The 19,871-nt window shown below is 36.3% G+C and overlaps 1 protein-coding gene and 1 long non-coding RNA gene across 9 annotated transcripts in view; one reads left to right on the forward strand and one right to left on the reverse strand.

The window, feature by feature from the left end:
* The window catches only part of AK9 (adenylate kinase 9), a 127,224-nt gene that overhangs the window by 65,965 nt on the left and 41,388 nt on the right, over positions 1 to 19,871 (forward strand). For 6 of the 7 annotated variants that reach the window (XM_072831794.1, XM_072831796.1, XM_072831793.1 and 3 more), the window contains 6 exons: positions 7,349 to 7,438; positions 7,909 to 8,109; positions 8,436 to 8,557; positions 15,341 to 15,553; positions 17,248 to 17,511; positions 18,457 to 18,581. In XM_072831794.1, coding sequence (XP_072687895.1) covers positions 7,349 to 7,438; positions 7,909 to 8,109; positions 8,436 to 8,557; positions 15,341 to 15,553; positions 17,248 to 17,511; positions 18,457 to 18,581 — 1,015 coding nt within the window. The remainder of the gene's footprint in view (positions 1 to 7,348; positions 7,439 to 7,908; positions 8,110 to 8,435; positions 8,558 to 15,340; positions 15,554 to 17,247; positions 17,512 to 18,456; positions 18,582 to 19,871) is intronic. The other variant, XM_072831795.1, reaches the window with a different exon arrangement.
* LOC140636220 (uncharacterized) lies at positions 172 to 3,350 on the reverse strand. Of its 2 annotated transcripts, none has more exons than XR_012033518.1 (3): positions 3,297 to 3,350; positions 2,707 to 3,023; positions 172 to 400 (listed from the first exon to the last, which is right to left on the reverse strand). It is a non-coding gene; the product is annotated as an uncharacterized lncRNA (long non-coding RNA). The 2 variants fall into 2 exon arrangements; XR_012033517.1 differs by lacking the exon at positions 172 to 400 and adding an exon at positions 2,151 to 2,393.

Below are 19,871 nucleotides of genomic sequence, written 5' to 3' on the forward strand. Positions count from 1 at the left end.
GTTTCTGTTTCACTAGATGAAAAGAGTTATGGGCTGAAAGGTGGTGATGGTTGCACAACAATGTAGATGTGCTGGATACCACTGAACTGTATACCTAAAATAGTTAAGAGGGTAAGTTTTATGTTATTTGAATTTACTGCAATTAAAAGAAAAAAGAAAAAAACCGTTCTAACATAAATCCATTACTTTTGGAATTTTTAAGCTTTGTCCAGAGTCCCCCGATTTGGTAGGCCAATGATGGCTGCCAAAGATATGTCACATCCAAATTACTAGAACCTGCCAATCTTACCTTATTTGGAAGAAAGATCTCTGTAGATGTGACTAAATATCTTGAGATGCAGAGATCACCCAGGATTATCCAGGTGGGCCCAAAATGCCATCACAAGTGTCCATATACATTCTGTATGTTAGTAAATTGAACACCAATAAAAAATTAAAAAAAATAAAAAAAAAAGAATACAGTGAGGAAAAATAGAAAAAAAAAACAAAAACAAAACAAGTGTCCATATACAAGGGAGGTAGAGGGAGCTCAGACTCACATGCAGGGGAAAAACCCATGTTTAGGTGGAAACAGACATTGCCTTGCCATGATGTAGCCTCAAGCCAAGGAGTGACAGCAGCCCAGAAAAGCTTGAACAGGTGAAAAGTGACTCTCCTCTAGCACGGCAGAGGTGGCACAGCCCTGCCAACACCTTGATTTCTGACTTCTGGCCTTCAGAATTGTGAGAGAATACATTCCTTTTTTTTTTTTTTTTTAGACACCAAGTTTGTGGCAGTTTTTTTTTTTTTTGGCAGCCACAGGAAACTAATACATAGCCACAATAGGTTTTTTGTTTGTTTGTTTTTTGTTTTTGTTTTTGTTTTTTTTTAATGCCTCATGCTAGAGAATACATCTTTTCCTCTGTCTTGGTCCACAAGGTAATCATTTCCTCTGTCAATACTCAGGATGACTGAAGCTTCATCACAAACCTGTTTTCACTCTAGCCTTCTTAGAATGGAATGACATATGTGTTGCTTAGAATCAGTGCTTTCAGGGTCATTACATTTGGATGCATTCAGAGGCTAATTAATCACTTTGATCGTCCTCAATTTGCTTAGGTATAGGCAATTACGTGGAACTTGCAAGCAGCTGAGCTTAGAGTAACCATTGGCTCTCATCACGATGCTTTATTCTAAGCCTTTCATGGTCCTGTAATACAGTCAGCTATTAATAAACATTAGGAAATACATTCTTTTAATAAATATTTATTGAATCTCTTCTAAGTGTCAGGCAAAGAAACAGGCGCTGCCCTAGGTACTAGGGACTCCACAGTGATCAAGATAGCCAAGGAGTTGTCATTCTATGAGTAAAGAATAAAACAAGTAATAACTAAAATGATTTATGATAGTGTTAAGTGCTATGGGTAAAATATATGAAGATACTAAAGCAGAGCCTAGTGATCTAGTAGATGCTCAATAAATGTTTGTTTAATGAATGAGCAAGGTGGAGACCAGTGGGGTGATTTGGAGGCAAGACTAAACATCATGATCAAGGAAGAGTGTCATCTGGGACAAGGCAAGGCAGAAATGCTGAAAAGGGTCTGTGCAAAGATCCTTCTACTGCAGAGGTTCAGAGGTGGGCACAGTTCAATGGGCAAGAAAGGAATTGAGTGTGACTGGGACATGGTGAGCAAGAGAGAAGTGGGGGAGGATGAGATTGAACAGCAGAGGCAGAGGCCAGAGGCTTAGAATGTTTGAAGCTCTGAGTGCAGGTATTCACTATGATCTCTTTAACATTTTTTACATTTCACTTTGGCTACTATATGACACCTTATGTCATTGTTCTGCACCTCAAGTGCTTTGTTAAACAGGGTTAGGAATATTTACCAAACAGTTTTTAGAGGGGTAGGAACATCTTATTTAAAGCACCTAATGCTATGTCTGGAAAGCAAGTGATGCTTTGGCATCATCATCACCTGGCTAGCACTTAAAGATTTGTTCTTCATCAGCTTTATGTGACTTCTAAAAAGGCCAGAGTTCAGGATTCCTACCCGCAAAAAAAGGCTAAACTAAACCTCAGCACTCTCAAAATCAATAGTTACATCCCCTCCCCTGATATCAGAAGGAAAGGAACCAACATTTTTAAAAAGATTTTATTTATTTATTCATGAGAGACAGAGGCGGAGACACAGGCAGAGGGAGAAGTAGGCTCCATGCAGGGAGCCCAATGTGGGACTTGAACCCGGGTCTCCAGGATCATGCCCTGGGCTGAAGGCAGCGTTAAACCGCTGGGCCACCGCGGCAACCAACATTTTGGGCTTGTGGCAATCAGGATAAATTCCTGGAGCTGGAGATTGGGGGTCACCCTCCCTCAGCCATGCAGAGAAGGGTAACATGAGAACAAAAGCACAGCTCTGCCCGGAAAAAGAAGAGTGAGTTAGCAACACTGTCTGCTACTGGATATATAATATAAAGTGCCCTTCGTTGCTCCTTTGCTAAATTTTCACTAAATCCCACATTACTCTCCAATGCTTGTTTTCAAGTAGACTGTTGGGAAATGTGTTAGTCTCCTAGGGTTGCCATTAACAAATTACCATAAACTTAGTGGCTTCAAACAGCAGAAATTTATCCTTTCACAGTTCTGGAGGCTAGAGGTCCAAAATCAGGATACAAATATGGTCTCTCTCTCTCTCTCTCTCTCAAATTATCTTACTGTACCATACTCACTCTTCTTGTGATGCTGTAAGATGATAAAATGCCATCGTGATGAGATGAACTGGGTTGAGTGATGTATGCATTGTGGCGTAACCGTTAGGCTGCTGTCGACCTTCCGACAGTATGTCAGAAGAGGATCATCTGCTTCTGGATGCGGCTGACCACAGTTAACTGAAACCGCAGAAAGCAGAACTATGGGTGAGGAGACTACTGTGTATACAGTAAATGATCCGCATCAAAATCACCTAGGTTTCTGATGGCCAACAGACACATGGAAAGATGCTCAAAATCACTCCTCATCAGGAGGACAAGGAAATACCACCTCACACCTGTCAGAATGACAAAAATCAAAAACACAAGAAACAGTAAGTTGGCAACAATATGGAGAAAAGGGAACCTTTGTGCACTGTTGGTGGGAATGCAAACCAGTGACACAATGCACAGCGGCTACTGTGGAAAACACTATAGCAGTTCCTCAAAAAAAATAAAAATAGAACTACCCTGTGATCCAGTAGTCACACTACTCAGTATTTACTGAAAAATACAAAGACACTAACTTGAAAAGATTTATGCACCCCCGTGTTCATCGTAGCGTTATTTACCATAGTCAAGTTATGGAAGCAGCCCAAGTGTCCAGTGATAAATGGATAAAGAAGATGTGCTGTGCACATACAATGGAACATTATTCAGTCATAAAAAAGAATGAAATCTTGTCATTTGGATCTAGACGGTAGAATGCTAAATGGAATAAACCAGTCAAAGACAAACACCATATGACCTCACTCAAATGTGGAACTTGAGAAACAAAACAAATGAACAAAGGAGAAAAGAAGAGAGAGAGAGAGAGAGAGAGACAAACCAAGGACAAACTCTTCAATATAGAGAACAAACTAGTGGTCACCAGAGTGGATGTGGGTGAGGTGATGGGGAAATAGGTGAAGGGGATAAAGAGTATGATTATCTTGATGAGCTCTGAGTAATATATGGGATTGTTGAATCACCATATAGTTCACCTGAAATTAATCTAACATCGTTATGTTAACTACATGGGAATTCAAATAAATAGACATTTTTTAAAAAGAATCACCTAGGGGCATCTGGGTGGCTCAGTCGGTTAAGCATCTGACTTCAGTTCAGGTCATGATCTGGGGGTCCTGGGTTCGAGCCCCTCAGCCTGACTCCCCACTTAGTGGGGAGTCTGCTTCTACCCCTCCCTTTGCCCCTCCCCCCCACTCATGTTCTCTCTCTCCCTCTCTCAAATAAATAGAATCTTTAAAAATAAAAAAGAATCACCTAAGTTTCTTTTTTTATTATTGGAGTTCAATTTGCCAACATAAATTTCTTATTTTAAAGGCTCCTGAGCTCCACCCAACTTCTGGTTCAGTAAGTCTAGGATGGAGTTTAGAAATCTCTATTTTATTGAACACCTCTAGTGATTCTTGCTGACAATTATGAACTGTCATAAGAAAAAAAGTAGGCTGAAAAAAGTTTTATAAATGATCACCTTTAAGTCATAGAAAAAAAATATTGTACCTATTAAAATCTAATCCCAAAAACATAAACTCAAGGATGACTAAGCTGCACCGTGTATCCACAGGTCCCAATGAATTGATATGTTGAATAGAATATAGAACTTGAAATTTGGAAAATGTCTATCAGACAGTGACCATAGTTCTGATATAATTGATGTTGAATTATTTGTTTAAAAACCATCCAGGGGTGCCTGGGCGGCTCAGTCAGTTAAGCATCTTGATTTCGGCTCAGGTCATGATCTCAGGGGCATGGAATCGAGCCACACATTGAGCCACATGTTGGGCTCTGTGCTCAGCGTGGAGTCTACCTGAGATTCTCTCCCTCTCCCTGTGCTTGCCCACACTTTCTCTCTCTCTCTCAAATAAATTAATAAATACATAAAATCTTTTAAAAATAAAAATCACTTGGATGTCCAGTCAAGTTTGATTTAACATACTAATTATAGGAAATGTAGAATTCATACAAATAGAAAGATGGGAGAAAATCACCATAGTTCTGCCAGCAAAAGGAAATAAATATTTAATATTCTGATATATTTCCTTCCATTTTTCTAAGCATGGTATTTTGTTTTGTTTTGACTTGACTGGATTCAAGGCTAAGAGAAAGTTTTTCTCTGGAATATCTTAAGTCTTATAACAGAGTCACTCTTATAAAGTTTCAGTATGACGGTTCATACTGAAATTGTTGATAAACTTCCTCCAGATAGTATTATAAGAGGCACAACTCCTCCACACTGTCGAACGCCCACTAGTGGATACATCCACTGGGAAAGGCCTGTCCTTTCCAGCCCATTAGAACTGGCCACGAATTTCTGCAGCTCGGTGGGATTAGGACTGTTGATGATTCCATGGGGGTGTCTCCCAGATTCCACAGTTTCTCCATTCCTGAGGTTTCAGTTCTGATTTTTAGTTCTCTTAGTCATCTGGCCTGTATTTTTGAATAATTTCTTAAGCATCTAGTGTGGTATATTGTGTGAATTCTTGCAAATCTATTGCTTTCATGCGTGAAAAACAACTTAGATGCTACTAAATTATTGTCATAGCCTTTTTCTTTCAGAATTCTGCTGTTGATATTATGCTATTGTCTTCACAAGGAAAAATCTGATATTACTTTATTTGTGCCCTTTTTTTCTTTTCTGCAGGGATGCTTAAAACATATTCGTCAATACTACTTTTTTTTTCCAACTTTGCTAGTATGTGAGTGATTTTTCCTGGAATTCAGTGAGCTCTTTTTACCTTTATACTAGTCTTTGTCTGGTTCAAAATGGTCTTCTTCAATTGCATCTTCATTTATTGCTTCAGATTCCTTTTTCAGGATCACTTTTTATTGCTTTTGGTTAGATAGTTTTTGTTTCTCAACCACATTAATCTTCTTTTCCCTGATAGTTTTTAATCTCTTTGTTCTTTTTTCTCTGTATTCTTTGGAGAGCTGTTATCCTTCACGTGAGATTTATTTTCTGCTTCTTATTGCCTCTCTCCTAATACATATTTGAATTCTATTCCATTTTAGATTTCCTTCCATTGTTTTCATATTGCAACTAGTTTCTTGTATTTCTATCTTTATCTTAGGTTGGTCTCTGACTTTTTGCTTCAGGATTCCTATTTCATAGGCTATGTTGTCCTCCTGTGCTTTTTGAGTACACCAACCATATATTTTTTTTTTTCCAACAATGTATTTTCTAAAATTTACTCTGCTTTATAGAAGAAATCTTTTTCTTTTTTCTTTCTTTTTTTTTTTTTTTAGAAATCTTTTTCAAAAGCAAGTTCTTCATCTAAATTTGGATTGATACTCTCTTCCCCTTTATTATAACATCTTTTCATGGGCCTTGTTGTTTTGTCGTTGTTGACTTCTCCTTGAATGGGGCAGACTGTGTCCAGCTGTAGCAGGTAGAGCAGGGTAATCAAAAGGAAGGGTAGGTAGGAGCCACATACCTATTTATAGGAGCCACACCCAACCACCCCCCCACATACACACATATGTGCCTTTCACTTTGATGTTTTGCCTGGTACTCTCTAATATGGACCTGAAGGTCAAGTTAATGTGCGTTGACCTAGTTCAAGTGGTGATATTTAGTAAGTATTCATCTTGCCTGACTCTTCTAGACTGCAGCTGGATCTTTGTCATCTCTGACTATTGCATCCCGTAATTAGTCAGAGACACTGAGACAGTTTAGAATTCTCCGTATATTCTTGGTGTTGTTGCCTTTGTCTTCATTTATACTTTAGATAACTGAACACTTTAGAATTAAATATGCCTGGAGGCTTGTCCTCTTCTACATCCTACTCTCTTGAGTATTAACTATGGAATTCTGTAGAAAGAGGACCCAACTATTACTTTAGCTTGGAAGACAGTTTCCAGTGTTACAGAATGGATATATCTCTATATATTATGTTATATATAATAATATTATAATTATTATAATTATAGTATATAATTATAATAAGTGTCATAATTCATACAATATGTAGAAATATGATATATTTCATATAATATTATATAAAAATGTATTTGGTCTACACAAAATTTGGGTCTCAGAACTAGGAGAGACTATGGAGTGAGAAGTTAGATAATTAGTTCTTTTTTCCCTGAACCACTTATGCTGGATCTGCATGTGAGGCATGTCTTATCTTGTCCAGGAAAACAGTGTTTGAGCTATACCGTCAATAGCGATATTAGTTGAGATTCTCCTCAGTTTTGCCACACCTACACCCACAGCTGGGACTTTGATATATCATTGTCTGTCATTGCTGCTTTATGATCTTTTGGTGTATTTTCATGGGTTATCTTAAGAAATTAAAAGAAATATCAGGAATTGATGGTCTGATACCATGTGAACAGAAGTTTGAATAATATTTAACAACAGTTATCCACCAGAATTACATGTGTCATGTGTCAATTATTATTTTAGTCAATGTCCTTTTGTATATTTTTAAATATTCTTCACTTTCTGCCTGTATTATTAAATATTTTACACCATACTTTACTAAACAGGAACTGTAGTTTCACTTAAACGTAGTACATACAATTAAACTATGTTTTGAAATTTTCTTTGCACCAAAAATTTCATAAAGGAATAAGGTTTTAAAATCCAAATGCTAACTATTAGATTTCTTTTTTTAAGTATCTGAGCTTGCTGAGGATACTACAGTTGGAACAGAAATTTCAAAAGGATCCAAAGAGGACCTGGAAACTAAAGAATTATCTGAAACAGGTTAGATTATAAAAGTAGTTAATGTGTGAAAGTACTTTTCATATTCTTTTACAAAGGATCCTGTCCCTTATTTTAGGCATAGTACCAACTTCCTACTTATTTCTTTCTATGTTGTATGTCAGTTAATATGTATTAATTTAGCTCATTACATTAAAAATGTATGTAGCCAGCATATAGTTCTGTTTTTCATCCAATTTTATTTTATACATTCTATTAACAGTTAAAGTTGCCACATGAATTTCTTATTAATTATCCATAATTTTGGTCTTATTAGTAGATAATTCGTCTGAGCCAATATAAGAAACAAAGCATAAATTAAAATATGAATTTATGAATTTATATTACTTAGAAAACTAAGTTTCTTTCAAATGTTTTTAAAATATTATAAACTATGAATTATTTTGGCAATATAGCTAAAGATACAATTTTTTTAAGACCCTTTCTTCTTTTCTCTAACCTTTACTCAAAAGTTGTACTCCCTGAGTTTCCAGAAGATGCTTATCCCGATGTTCCTGAAATGGAACCAATTAAAGAGAAGATTAAATATTTCAACCACATCTGGAAACAGCTGGAAGCAACAATCAATGAGTCTTTCATTCCAATTTTAAACTTGGAGATTGCTGACAGAACTCCAGAGGAACTACTTCAGAAAGTAGTTGAGACTATGGAAAGTAAGAGCTGTAATCGTAACATTTATTGTCAGAACAGGTACTCTTATGAAAAGCGGCCATGAAAGTTTGCAGCCTTTCCTGACTAAGTAGAGCATTCAGTATAGTCTGGGTCGAGGTTTAAAATAATTAAATCTGCCAATCAGAGCAGCACAGGGCACAAAGACCACTGGCCAAACCAGCCAGTTGTCACATAAAAAATTTGTCAAGACCCATGCGCATACCGATTTAAAGTAAGAGATCACTTTTCCTAATCTCTGGCTATTGCACTATGCTAATATCCTTTTATCCTAAAAATGTTTTCCCAAAAGTTACTTTTTTTTTTACAGAACCTTTCCAGTATGCTGGATGGGAGCTAACTATGGAAGATTATGATGAAGAAACAGAAGACTATCAGGCCGAAGCTGAAGTTGATGAAGAGGTAGAAGAAGAAGAGGAGGAAGAGGAAGAGGTATGATTCCTTTATTATTGCTCATTCACATGGGTCACATCCTTGAAAGTGCATATATCCAGAGTGGCAACTAGCACTTTCAGACCCCAAGAAAACAAGCAGGCATCCTCAATTTTATAACTCAGCATTTTTCAACACACTTGGCCTCCACCCAGCTTCCCTTGACCCCTGAAATGCCAGGGCTACTTAGACAGTATATTACACCTATGAAGAAAAGAAAAGGGAAATCTTTTAATTTTCTTGCCATGCAAACATCTATAGGTATTAGATACAGAAACATTTAAGGGAAATGGGTGTTCCATGTAAAATGGGTGATGGGCACTGAGGGGGGCACTTGACGGGATGAGCACTGGGTGTTATTCTGTATGTTGGTAAATTGAACACCAATAAAAAATAAATTTATTATTAAAAAAATAAAATAAAATAAAAAAATAAAAAATAAATAAAATAAAATACAGATAGCAACGGCCTCTTTGAGAGGCTGCTTGCATGATAATAAGGAGAAGTATGGGGGGGGAGGAGTAGGTCATTATCAGGCACTAATCTACTCCCTTAGCACCAGAATTTTCATAACCATTCTCATTTGATAGCCACCCAATTTAGGTATCTAGTCACTTTCTATCCCTAATAAAATAGGAAGTGATTTTTTTTTCAAAAGCAAATTTCCATTTATTCAAGAGGTTACTGATCACAAAATTTAAACTTTAAGACATAATTTTTTTAACACTTTGAGTGTTTTTGTTTGTTTTTGGTTTTGTATATTTTTTAATCTTTTTTTTTTTTATTGGAGCTCAATTTGCCAACATATAGCATAACACCCAGTGTTCATCCCGTCAGGTGCTCCCCTCAGTGCCCGTCACCCAGTCACCCCAAACCCCTCCCACCTTCCCTTCCACTACCTCTTGTTCGTTTCCCAGAGTTAAGAGTCTCTCATGTTCTGTCTCCCTCCCTGATATTTCCCACTCATTTTCTCTCCTTTCCCCTTTAATATCTTGTACTATTTTTTATATTCCCCAAATGAATGAGACCATATAATGTTTGTCCTTCTCCGATTGACTTACTTCACTCAGCATAATACCCTCCAGTTCCATCCACGTCGAAGCAAATGGTGGGTATTTGTCATTTCTAATGGCTGAGGAATATTCCAGTGTATACATAGACCATAGCTTCTTTATCCATTCATCTTTCGATTGGACACCCGAGGCTTCTTCCACAGTTCGGCTATTGTGGACATCGCTGCTATAAACATTGGGGTGCAGGTGTCCCGGCGTTTTACTGCATCTGTATCTTTGGGGTAAATCCCCACCAGTGCAGTTGCTGGGTCGTAGGGCAGGTCTATTTTTACCTCTTTGAGGAACCTCCACACAGTTTTCCAGAGTGACTGCACCAGTTCACATTCCCACCAACAGTGCAAGAGGGTTCCCTTTTCTCCGCATCCTCTCCAACATTTGTGGTTTCCTGCCTTGTTAATTTGCCCCATTCTCACTGGTGTGAGGTGGTATCTCATTGTGGTTTTGATTTGTATTTCCCTGATGGCAAGTGACGCGGAGCATTTTCTCATGTGTTTGGAAGTGATTCTTTTAATTTGGAGTCTTATCAATTCTTTCAAGGTTTCTAGACCTGATTCCAGCATAGGAGGAGGTTCTCCACAACACAACACCAAGTAGTTCTTGGACACCAGCAGAGTCTGAGAAATCAGCTCAATTCTGATACTATCCACCTGGTGAGAGGATCAGATTCCACAGATTAATGGTTCAGTCCTAAAGGACCACTCCCCCATACCTCACCTCAGACCCAGGTTGTTTCCTCTGCTTCTGACTGCCTGATTAGGGATTCCAATAACCTCCTCAATTAATTTGCTAAGACAGCAGAAACAGGAAATTCAGGAAAACATTTACCTACATTTACCAGTTTATTAGAGGATATGATGAATGCTAATCCACAGCCAGGTAAATTGATACATAGGACAAGGTCCTGAACAAAGAAGCTTCTGTCCTTGTGGAGCTTGGTGCCCTGCTTGGTGCCACAAGGAAGCTTTTCTAAAAGAAAAGTCCAAAAAGCTGTTCTCTTCGATTTTACGGGGGCTTCATTACAATGTCATGACTGACTAAGTCATTGGCCATTGGCTGATTCAAACTCCAGTCTAATCCCACCTCAGAAGGTTGAGGGTGGGACTGAAATTTTCAACCCTTTAATGAACAGGCACTAACTTGGATGAATCTCAAGGTGAAAATTATGTGAAATTATGTGAAAAGAAAGAAGCCAGACAAAAAAAGAATATATCCTGTTGATTCCATTTATATAAAAATTTAGAATGTGCCAACTAGTTATAGTGCTAGAAAACAGAGCACCAGTTGCCTGGGGATGGAGCAGGTAGGAGACAAAAAGGGACAGGAAAGAGAGATTTTGAGAAGAAATGTGAGCAAACTTCTGGTATTCATGAATATGTTTATCATCTTGGTTGTGGTAAATACACAAATGAATACTTGTGTCAGAACTAATCAAATTTTTTTGTACAGTGTTTTAATGTCAGCTATACCTCAGTCAAGCTATTATAAGTGTTAATGGTTGTTATCTCTGAGTGATGGACTTATAAGTAATTTTTTTTTTTTTTTAATTTTTATTTTTTAAGTGCTTATCTATACTACCTGTTTTTTTTAACATTAGAAAGATACCATTTTTACAATAGGAAAAATCAACAACAAAGATATTTCCCTTTTGCCAAACAGAAAGTACAAAAAGAAATGACAGTTCTAATGCCACTGCAGAATTCAAGATATGCGCAAGTGTTTGTCTTTTCTCATCAATCTTGCCTATGCTTGGGGTGCCCTTAAATCTGTATGTTATATCTTTCTGTATCTGTGGGAAATTAATTCTTGCCTCTTCTCCATCTCTTCCTTTTTTTCCTTCCATAATACTTAATACTTACTAGATCTCTTGGGTCTATCCTCCAAATATCTTTATCTTTTCCCTCAAATTCTCCATCTCTTTGCTTTTTTGTTCATATATTTGTAGATATGTCTCCATTCAGTCTTCTCATTTAAGGCACTTGTTGGGGTCCTATTGCTGTTGTAACAAATTACCACAAAGTTAGTGGCTTAAAACAACCAAGTTATCATTTAGTTCGCAAGGTCAGCTCTCTGAAATGAATCTCACAGGGCTAAAATCAATATTAGCTATGTTCCTTCTGCTAGAGGGAAACCTTTTCCTGTCTTTTCCAGCTTCTGGAGGCCTCCTGCATTCTTTGGTTTATGGCCTCTTCCTCCATCTTCAAAGCACATTACTTCAACCTTTGCTTTTCATCATTTCATCTCTTCTTCTGCCTTTGACCTTCTTGCTTCCCTCTTAAGGACCACCACCTGGATGAGCTTCCCATCTCAACATCCTTAATCACACACAAGGTAACCCACTCAGGTTCTGGGGATCTTTGGGAGGCCATTATTCTACCACAAGTTGTTACTCTCTTCTTAGGCTTATTTGCACATTTTGTTGGTGCCTGTGAACTCTTTCTAGTGTTTACTTGAATTTCTATTAATGTCCCTATTATTTTTCCACTCAGAGATTGGGTTCTGTCCATCTCTGTTGCAATGTTTTGTGATCTATTTGATCTGACTGATCCTGCAGTTGGCTAGGCTGCCTTACATGGGTGGTGGTTTTCTAGTCATTGCTGAGGCCTAAGACAAGCCTGATAAGTATATCTCATACTTGCCCAGATGCAGGGTTGGGGAGGACTCTTCCTACCCATACACCTCTTTCTTCGTCTTTTGTGAGCCAGAGAGACCACAAGAATTGCCCTGGTAGTTGCTGATATTACCATTCTCCAGGAAATCCAGAGATCTCTGTAAAAAATTCCTCCTGAGACTTGACATCTAATACTCTGATCCCTCTGATGTTTGTCTCCAAGTGCTCATCTAGCCCATAGTGGTAAATAATGCCATATGGTTTCCTCCTCTCAGATGTTGATGGATTCTAGCTGCCTGCCCAGTAGTGTTTAATATTGAGATGGTGGTAGAGAAAAGAAGGAGGTGTCTTCAGATCACCATTTTCCCAGAATCCTTTGTTTTAAGATATCCCTAACCCCACCCTATTGCCTCTATACACATACCTCACTTTCTGTTTCTAAAATTTATTTAGGGATAATTCTAGATCCACCTATTATAAGGAAAAACTGGAGTCAACCAATGTAAGCCATTACAATTAACTTAGGACTCAAATGGATTGAGATATAAAAAGCAAGTCCTAATGAAAAAAAAGAGGAAATAGCATTCTGAGTATCAGTAAAAGTAGAATTCAAGGGAAAGTGCATTAAAACAACAAAGAAAGGATACTTTATGCTGTCAAAGATAAGCAAAACTGGGCATAGAAGTGATAAGGACATGTTTTCATCAATAGAGAAAAGAGCCCACTGTGAACTGAAATCTGATCTGCACAGAGGCAAGTGGAAGTTTTAAAGGGACAATTAGGGAACAGAGAGGACGACAAGCAGGAGCCCTGGAGATTCAGGGAAGTGAAAATCTACCAGTGTCCATTGATAGGTGAATGGATAAAGAAAAAGTGGTACATACACACACACACACACACACACACACAGAGGAAAATCTTTCAGCCATAAAAAAGAATGAAATCTTGCCATTTGCAATGACATGATGGAGCTAAAGGATGTAATGCTAGTGAAATAAGTCAGAGAAAGATAAATAGCAAATGATTTCACTCATGGAACTTGAGAAGTAAAACAAATGAACAAAGAAAAAAGAGATGAACCAAAACAAAACAGACTCTTAAAAACAGAGAAAAAAGTGGTAGTTGCCAGGTGGGAATTGGGTGGAGGAATGGGGGAAATAACTAAAGGAGATTAAGAGTGTACTTACCTTGATGAGCCCCGAGAAACATATAGAATTGTTGAATCATTATATTGTATACCTGAAACTAATATAACACTGTATGTTAATTATACTGGAAATTTAAATAAATAAATAATTTTTAAATACCTTAGTAAAAAAAATTAAAATAAAATAAAATTCTCATGAAACAAAATTATACTGACTTTCACAAAGGTCAGAACTTATACTTTCAGTTGTGTTTGAGTACATATGTTTTTACTGTGAGTTCAACAATGCTTTTAAACAAAATTGCATTTTATAATTTAATACATTATAAAAAGTCATAAAATAAGAACAAAGATTTTAGAATTCAACACAATTTTTAAGTGTCACATGACCTTATTTTAGATTTATTAGAAGTTGGATAAATTTTACATTTCAGCTTCAAAATAAAAAAATACATATATTGTTTTCTAGCCCTCCAAAAAATCACATATAAATGCTTTGCAGTATGGAAGAAGTAGAAATTATAATTGTCAGATTTTAAAAAATGATACCCAATTATATTTGAATTTCAGGTAAAGAATAATTTTTATGTGTGGTACAAATTTTTACTAAAAATTATTTGTTATCTGAAATTCAAATATAACTGGAAGACACATTCATATTTTTTTAAGTCTGCCAACTACTTTAAGTGAATTTATTAGCAGGAAAAATTAAGCATTCAACTCAGAATCTGGGAAAAAAGCACAAGAAATAAACCCAATGAGTGCAGAAAGGAGATAAAGGCAAAAATTTAACAAAATAGGGAAAGAAGACAAAAATGAAAACAGTAGCCCTAATTTCAAAAAATGAAAAGTTGGTTCATTGGCAAGTGTAATCAAATAGACAAACTTCTAACAAGTCCAATTAGGTAAAAAGAAGCAGCCAATAACATTTGAAACAAAAATGGGCATATAATCAAATATTAAAAACAGAGTGGTTTAAATTATAGGAACTTTATACTAAGTCAAGATAAAAGGGATTTTTAAAATATGAATTGCTAGTTTGCTTAGGAAGAACAATAAAAGCTGAACAAACAAGAATGATAGAAGGGAATTACAAATCATTTCTAATATACCTTTGTTGATTAGATAATTCCTGTGTTGCTTAAACCCTTCCATGTAATAGGGGCGCCTGGGTGCTCAGTTGGTTAAGCATTCGACTCTTGATTTTGGCTCAGGTCATGGTCTCAGGGTCGTGAGATTGAGCCCTGTATTATGCCCAGAGCAGAATCTGCTTGGGAGTCTCTTTCTCCATCTCCCTCTGCCCCTCCTCCTACTCACACTCTATAAATAAATAAATAAATAGATAGATAGATAGATAGATAGATAGATAGATAGATAGATAAAAATCTTTTTAAAAACATCTTCCTCATGGTAGAAAAATAACAATACTTCCCAGCTCATTTTGGAGCATTTGCATAACTTTCATACAAAAATTGAACAAGAATGGTGCAAGAAAAGTATAGACCAGCCTCCTGTTTTCACCTTTTACAGAAAGTTGTTCATTATATCTTGTTTTGGGGGGGATAAAAGAGGCTTGTTGTAGAATAGTCTTGTAAAGTATTATCCCATGGGCGTTTTTAAAAATACTGTGTCCGTACCTAAATATATGTCTATTTTTACAGTCTGTTGGTAGGATATACTTTGAAAAAGGGTCTGGAAGGGTACACATAAAATTGTTGAGTGTTTTAAAGAGATTACTGTTATAGATTAGATATTATTCAGGATGTGAGCTTATAGGGATACAAGAAACTGACAATTAATTAAATTTGCCTAAGAACTGGCCTTTTGTGGACTGTTTAAAGGCATCTTGTTATGGATTAAATATTATTCAAGAAGCATTATTTTTTTAATTCCATCTTTTGGTCTTACATCAAAATACTTTTAACGCTGTTCTCCAAACTTAACAATATTTGTAGAATGAAGACAGAATTAAAGAGAAGAAAAGGCACTTGGGAGATACAAAGCACTTTTGTCCAGTGGTTCTCAAAGAAAACTTCATCCTACAACCAGGCAGTCCAGACGAAGCAGCTAAATATCGAGAAAAGATCTACTATTTTTCAAGTCCTGAGGCTAAAGAAAAGTTTCTAGAGCATCCTGAGGAGTACGTGGCTCATAAAGAACCATTAAAGGTGAAAACAGTATTCTTATCCAATCCTAATAATTGCTCCTGGATGCTTTTTCAAGGACTGACCGCCAACCTTCATCATTTTACTTAATAAATAGTAAAGTCCCCAGTCTGATAAAACAATATGGTGTAATTATCTAAGTTTCAAGAACTATTTTTTGGAATATAACATAAAATAATTCTCTTCTTTAATTTCTGCAGTAATCAAACCAACGTGTTGTGTCAAACCAACACCTAATATTTGTCTTTTTAGCTAAAGGAAAAAGACACAGCTAGATTTATTGCTTGCTACATGAAAAGCCACCTGTGCTGGTTGGTCTCTCTAGAGACTCCAGAGCAGTCTGCTGATCTTAAGACAGGATTTTGGGGATGAATGGGATTCAGGGATTGGTGGACTTTTCGTGGGTTGACACGAAAAGTCCACCATTTATTAGAAGTGTGGTTCCTCAGATGAGATCACTATTCACCTGATTCACACTCAGAGGTATGATCATAGGGACAAGTCTGTGCCTGACTGGTCCTCTCTCAGGAGCAAGGGCTGATACTGATTCATTGGCTTGAAAAGGAGTCTTATTATACAACTAGAGAACAATCCATGTTTCCCCAAGTTTGTGGAGTTTCAGTGTGGAATGATGCAAAAGTTCTGGAAATGGATAGTGGTGACGGTTACACAAAATTGTGTGTATACTTAATGCCACTGAACTGTATAAAAATAGTTAAAATGAATATATTTTAAACCACTGGATTATATACTAAAAATGGGTGGATTTTGTGGTATTTAAGTGTGCCATCTCAATAAATAAATATTTGAATTAAACTGAAAAAAATGTTTTAAATGGTAAATTTTATGTTATGTATTTTACTATCATCATAAAAAACACATCCATTTGAAAAATAAAGCACATGCATCATTGCATCAACTTTAGACAAGAACCTTCATTTTTTTATTTTGCTTTCTCACCCTCTTCCACATGGATGTATATTCTCTCCAGTGTATATAATATTTTATAATCTGTTTTTTCACTCAACATTGTATCAGTGGAAGTTTATATATTTCTACATAGATGTCATGATACTTCATCATTTTGATGTACCATTTTAACATCTAATTGACGTTTTTCATAGCATTTTCATAGTGCGGTTTTTCATTGTGGATATGAAATAATATTTAGGAGGTCTTCGGGCATGTCATTTTTTGTTTCTCTTGAGTTTTTTTATTAATATAATTTCCTAGCTTGGGATTACAAAATCAAAATGTACAAGTCACAATACATTGTCACTTATACTTTCAAAAACATCAATGCCTTCTCTCCTTTATTTTTTTCGAAGAAGTAAGCTCCACGCCTAACATGGGGCTTGAACTCATAACCCTGAGATCAAGAGTTGCATGCTCTACTGACTGAGCCAGCCAGTGCCCCTAATTCCAATGCCTTCTTAAACAGAACATATAGAACACAATTTAAACTCTCCTGAATAATTTGGGCTATTTTTGTGAACTTCAATTTTTATATGGTGTCCAGGAGGATTACTGAAATATGTGTATGGTTGTGCCCTCTGACACTATTGGTGTTGTGAAGTGATAATTCAGTCTTGCGGGGAGAGGCAATGACTAACCCTTATGTTTTCTAAATTACTCAAAACTTTCTTTTCTTCCCTCTCCTCCTGCCCTATCTCTCCCCAATCTACCTCCTGTGGCAGGCTCCTCCAGTAAGAATATGCCTTCTGGGCCCCCATGGCTCTGGCAAAACCACCTGTGGAAGGCAGTTAGCAGAAAAATGGGGCATTTTTCACATTCAGTTTGAAGAATACCTTCAAGAAAAAATAATGCTCAAAACCGAAAAGAGAATTGGAACTGAATTTGAAGAAGATTCTGATGAAGAACGGTTTGCAAAACAAGAACTTGAAGAACTTGCAATTCAGGCCAATGTCAAGATTGAAGAAGAAAATACAAGGAAGCCAGTAGTAATATTAATACTGTCTTTGCAGATAATTATGCTTACTGGTGTTACTTTTGGGAAGTAGAATATAAGCAGTATAAAACTCTATAAAGTTTCTCGGAAGAAGAAAAAAATTAACCACCCCACGTGTTAAATACATATCTTACTGCTCATCTAGAATACAAAATGCTAAATTTTACATGACTCCAGTAAAAATCTGAAAAGCTTTCCCTGACAAAACTGTTGTGTAGCATTTATTTGGGACTATGGTATTTGATATGTCTGACCTAGACTATAAGGTTTTGCTTTACTGTGTTCTCTGTTTTCTATCAAATATCATAAAAATCTGCCCCAGCAACAGCAGAGATCTCAAAATATTCTAATGATGCATGTAAGAAATTTTATATATATCTTAAATGGTTTCTTTCTGGGGTTGTAAAGAGAAAATTCTTAATTCTAACTCACCTTTTAACCATTTCTGATAGAGGTAGACCCTTTTCTTCTCAAATTATCCCCTGTAGATGGGCCCAGCTATGGATTGTATCCCAGATGACTGGCTGGCTGGCCCATCCTTCAATCAGGATCTGAGCTGAATAACTATAAGATAAATGACAAAAATTAGTTAAACCTTATGGGAGTGTGAGATAGACTGAATAATATCTTAGCACAAAGTGATGAGACAGTTATCCTGAGGCCATGTTTGAAAATCATTCATACTAATCACTAGTAACTCCTTTTAGCTATAATATATAATTTAATATTTTAAACCATATTAAATGTTGATTTTTTAAAAAGAGTTCAAGTTTTAAAGTGTTAACAAGCAGTATTTTATTTTTTTTATTTTTTTTTTAACAAGCAGCATTTTAAAAATGACCTAAGAAGTAAAGGTCTCGCCCTAATCAACTATGTATAGAGTATTATTTATTAATACAGAGTTTTAAATTTTTTCTCGTCTCCTGATTTTTTTTAGCTTCAAGAAGTACAATTTACAGAAGAAGAAGAAGCAATCAGATTAAATCTAATGGAAAATGAGCCATTGCCTCCCGAAATTCTTGAAACAATTCTTTCTGAATGGTGGCTTACAGAACCAATACGGTATCTTATTTTATATAGGGTTATATAATTGTTGACTTTTATTTGCTTTATTCTGAAAAGTTAAACACATAATCCAGCCTAAATTTTAAGATTTTTTTCTTTTACTCTCTTGTAAACTAGCGATTCTACACATTAAAAACGTTTGAGGAATGAATTTTAAAATACTGATGCTAGGGGCCCCTTCCCCAAAACAACAATCAAAATTTTTAGAAGTGTAAAGTTGAGATCTAGGCAGTGGTATTTTTGAGACCTCCCCAGGTGATTCTACTGTGTAGTCATGGTTGAGCACCCATATTCTAAACCCATGTATGCTAATGATGAACTGGACTCTTTTCCTTGGAGCCTTTCAATAATTACAGTTAAGACCACTTAGTAACTGTCCAGTGTTATCCCTTTCTTAAAAATCAGGAAGAAGCATGACTTTAGAAAGGACATATATCAGAATCTCCATACCATCAGGGTTTAAAACTTCACTGCAATTTCCTAACTAGAATGATACTATAGTACCAATAATAACAGACACTTAGATGAAACTGTATTTTATTCACATTGGTTATAGGTCATCGACTTTGATTTTAATTTCCTGTTGCCCTAATTAGTTCATTAGTTGTGGTAAACGTAGGCAGGTCAACTGCAACAATGTAGTCATGGGGGGGGGGGTGCATCTTGGTGGCTCAGTGGGTTAAGCATCCAACTCTTGATTTTGGCTCAGGTCATGATCTTGATGTCATGGGATTCAGCCCCACATTGGGCTTTGCACTTGGCGTGGAGTTTGCTTGTCCCTCTCCCTCTGCCACTCCCTGCCTTCTCAAATAAATAAGTAAATCTTTAAAAAACAAAACAACAACAAAAAACCAATGTAGTCATGGGTTATTCTTCATTAATTTAGCTCTTGACCTCACACTATACATTAAATTTTTTTATTTTTATTTTTTTTAAAGATTTTATTTATTTATTCATGAGAGAGAGAGAGAGAGAGGCAGAGACACAGGCAGAGGGAGAAGCAGGCTCCATGCAGGGAGCCCGATGTGGGACTCGATCCCGGGGTCCAGGATCATGCCCTGGGCCAAAGGCAGGTGCGCTAAACCGCTGAGCCACTTAGAGATCCCCTACATTAAAATTTTTTTAAAAAATCATATGAATTGAGGAATTAAAAATAAAAAAGTGAAATTGTAAAAAGTCTAAATAAAATAGCTATTATGCGACCATCAAAATATATTAAAATGAAGAACTTGTAATAGCATGAGCAATGTTATTATATAACATTAAGTTTAAAAAGATACAAAGTTA

The sequence above is a fragment of the Canis lupus genome, chromosome 7 (genome assembly GCF_048164855.1).
Source record: "Canis lupus baileyi chromosome 7, mCanLup2.hap1, whole genome shotgun sequence".
NCBI lineage: Eukaryota > Metazoa > Chordata > Mammalia > Carnivora > Canidae > Canis > Canis lupus.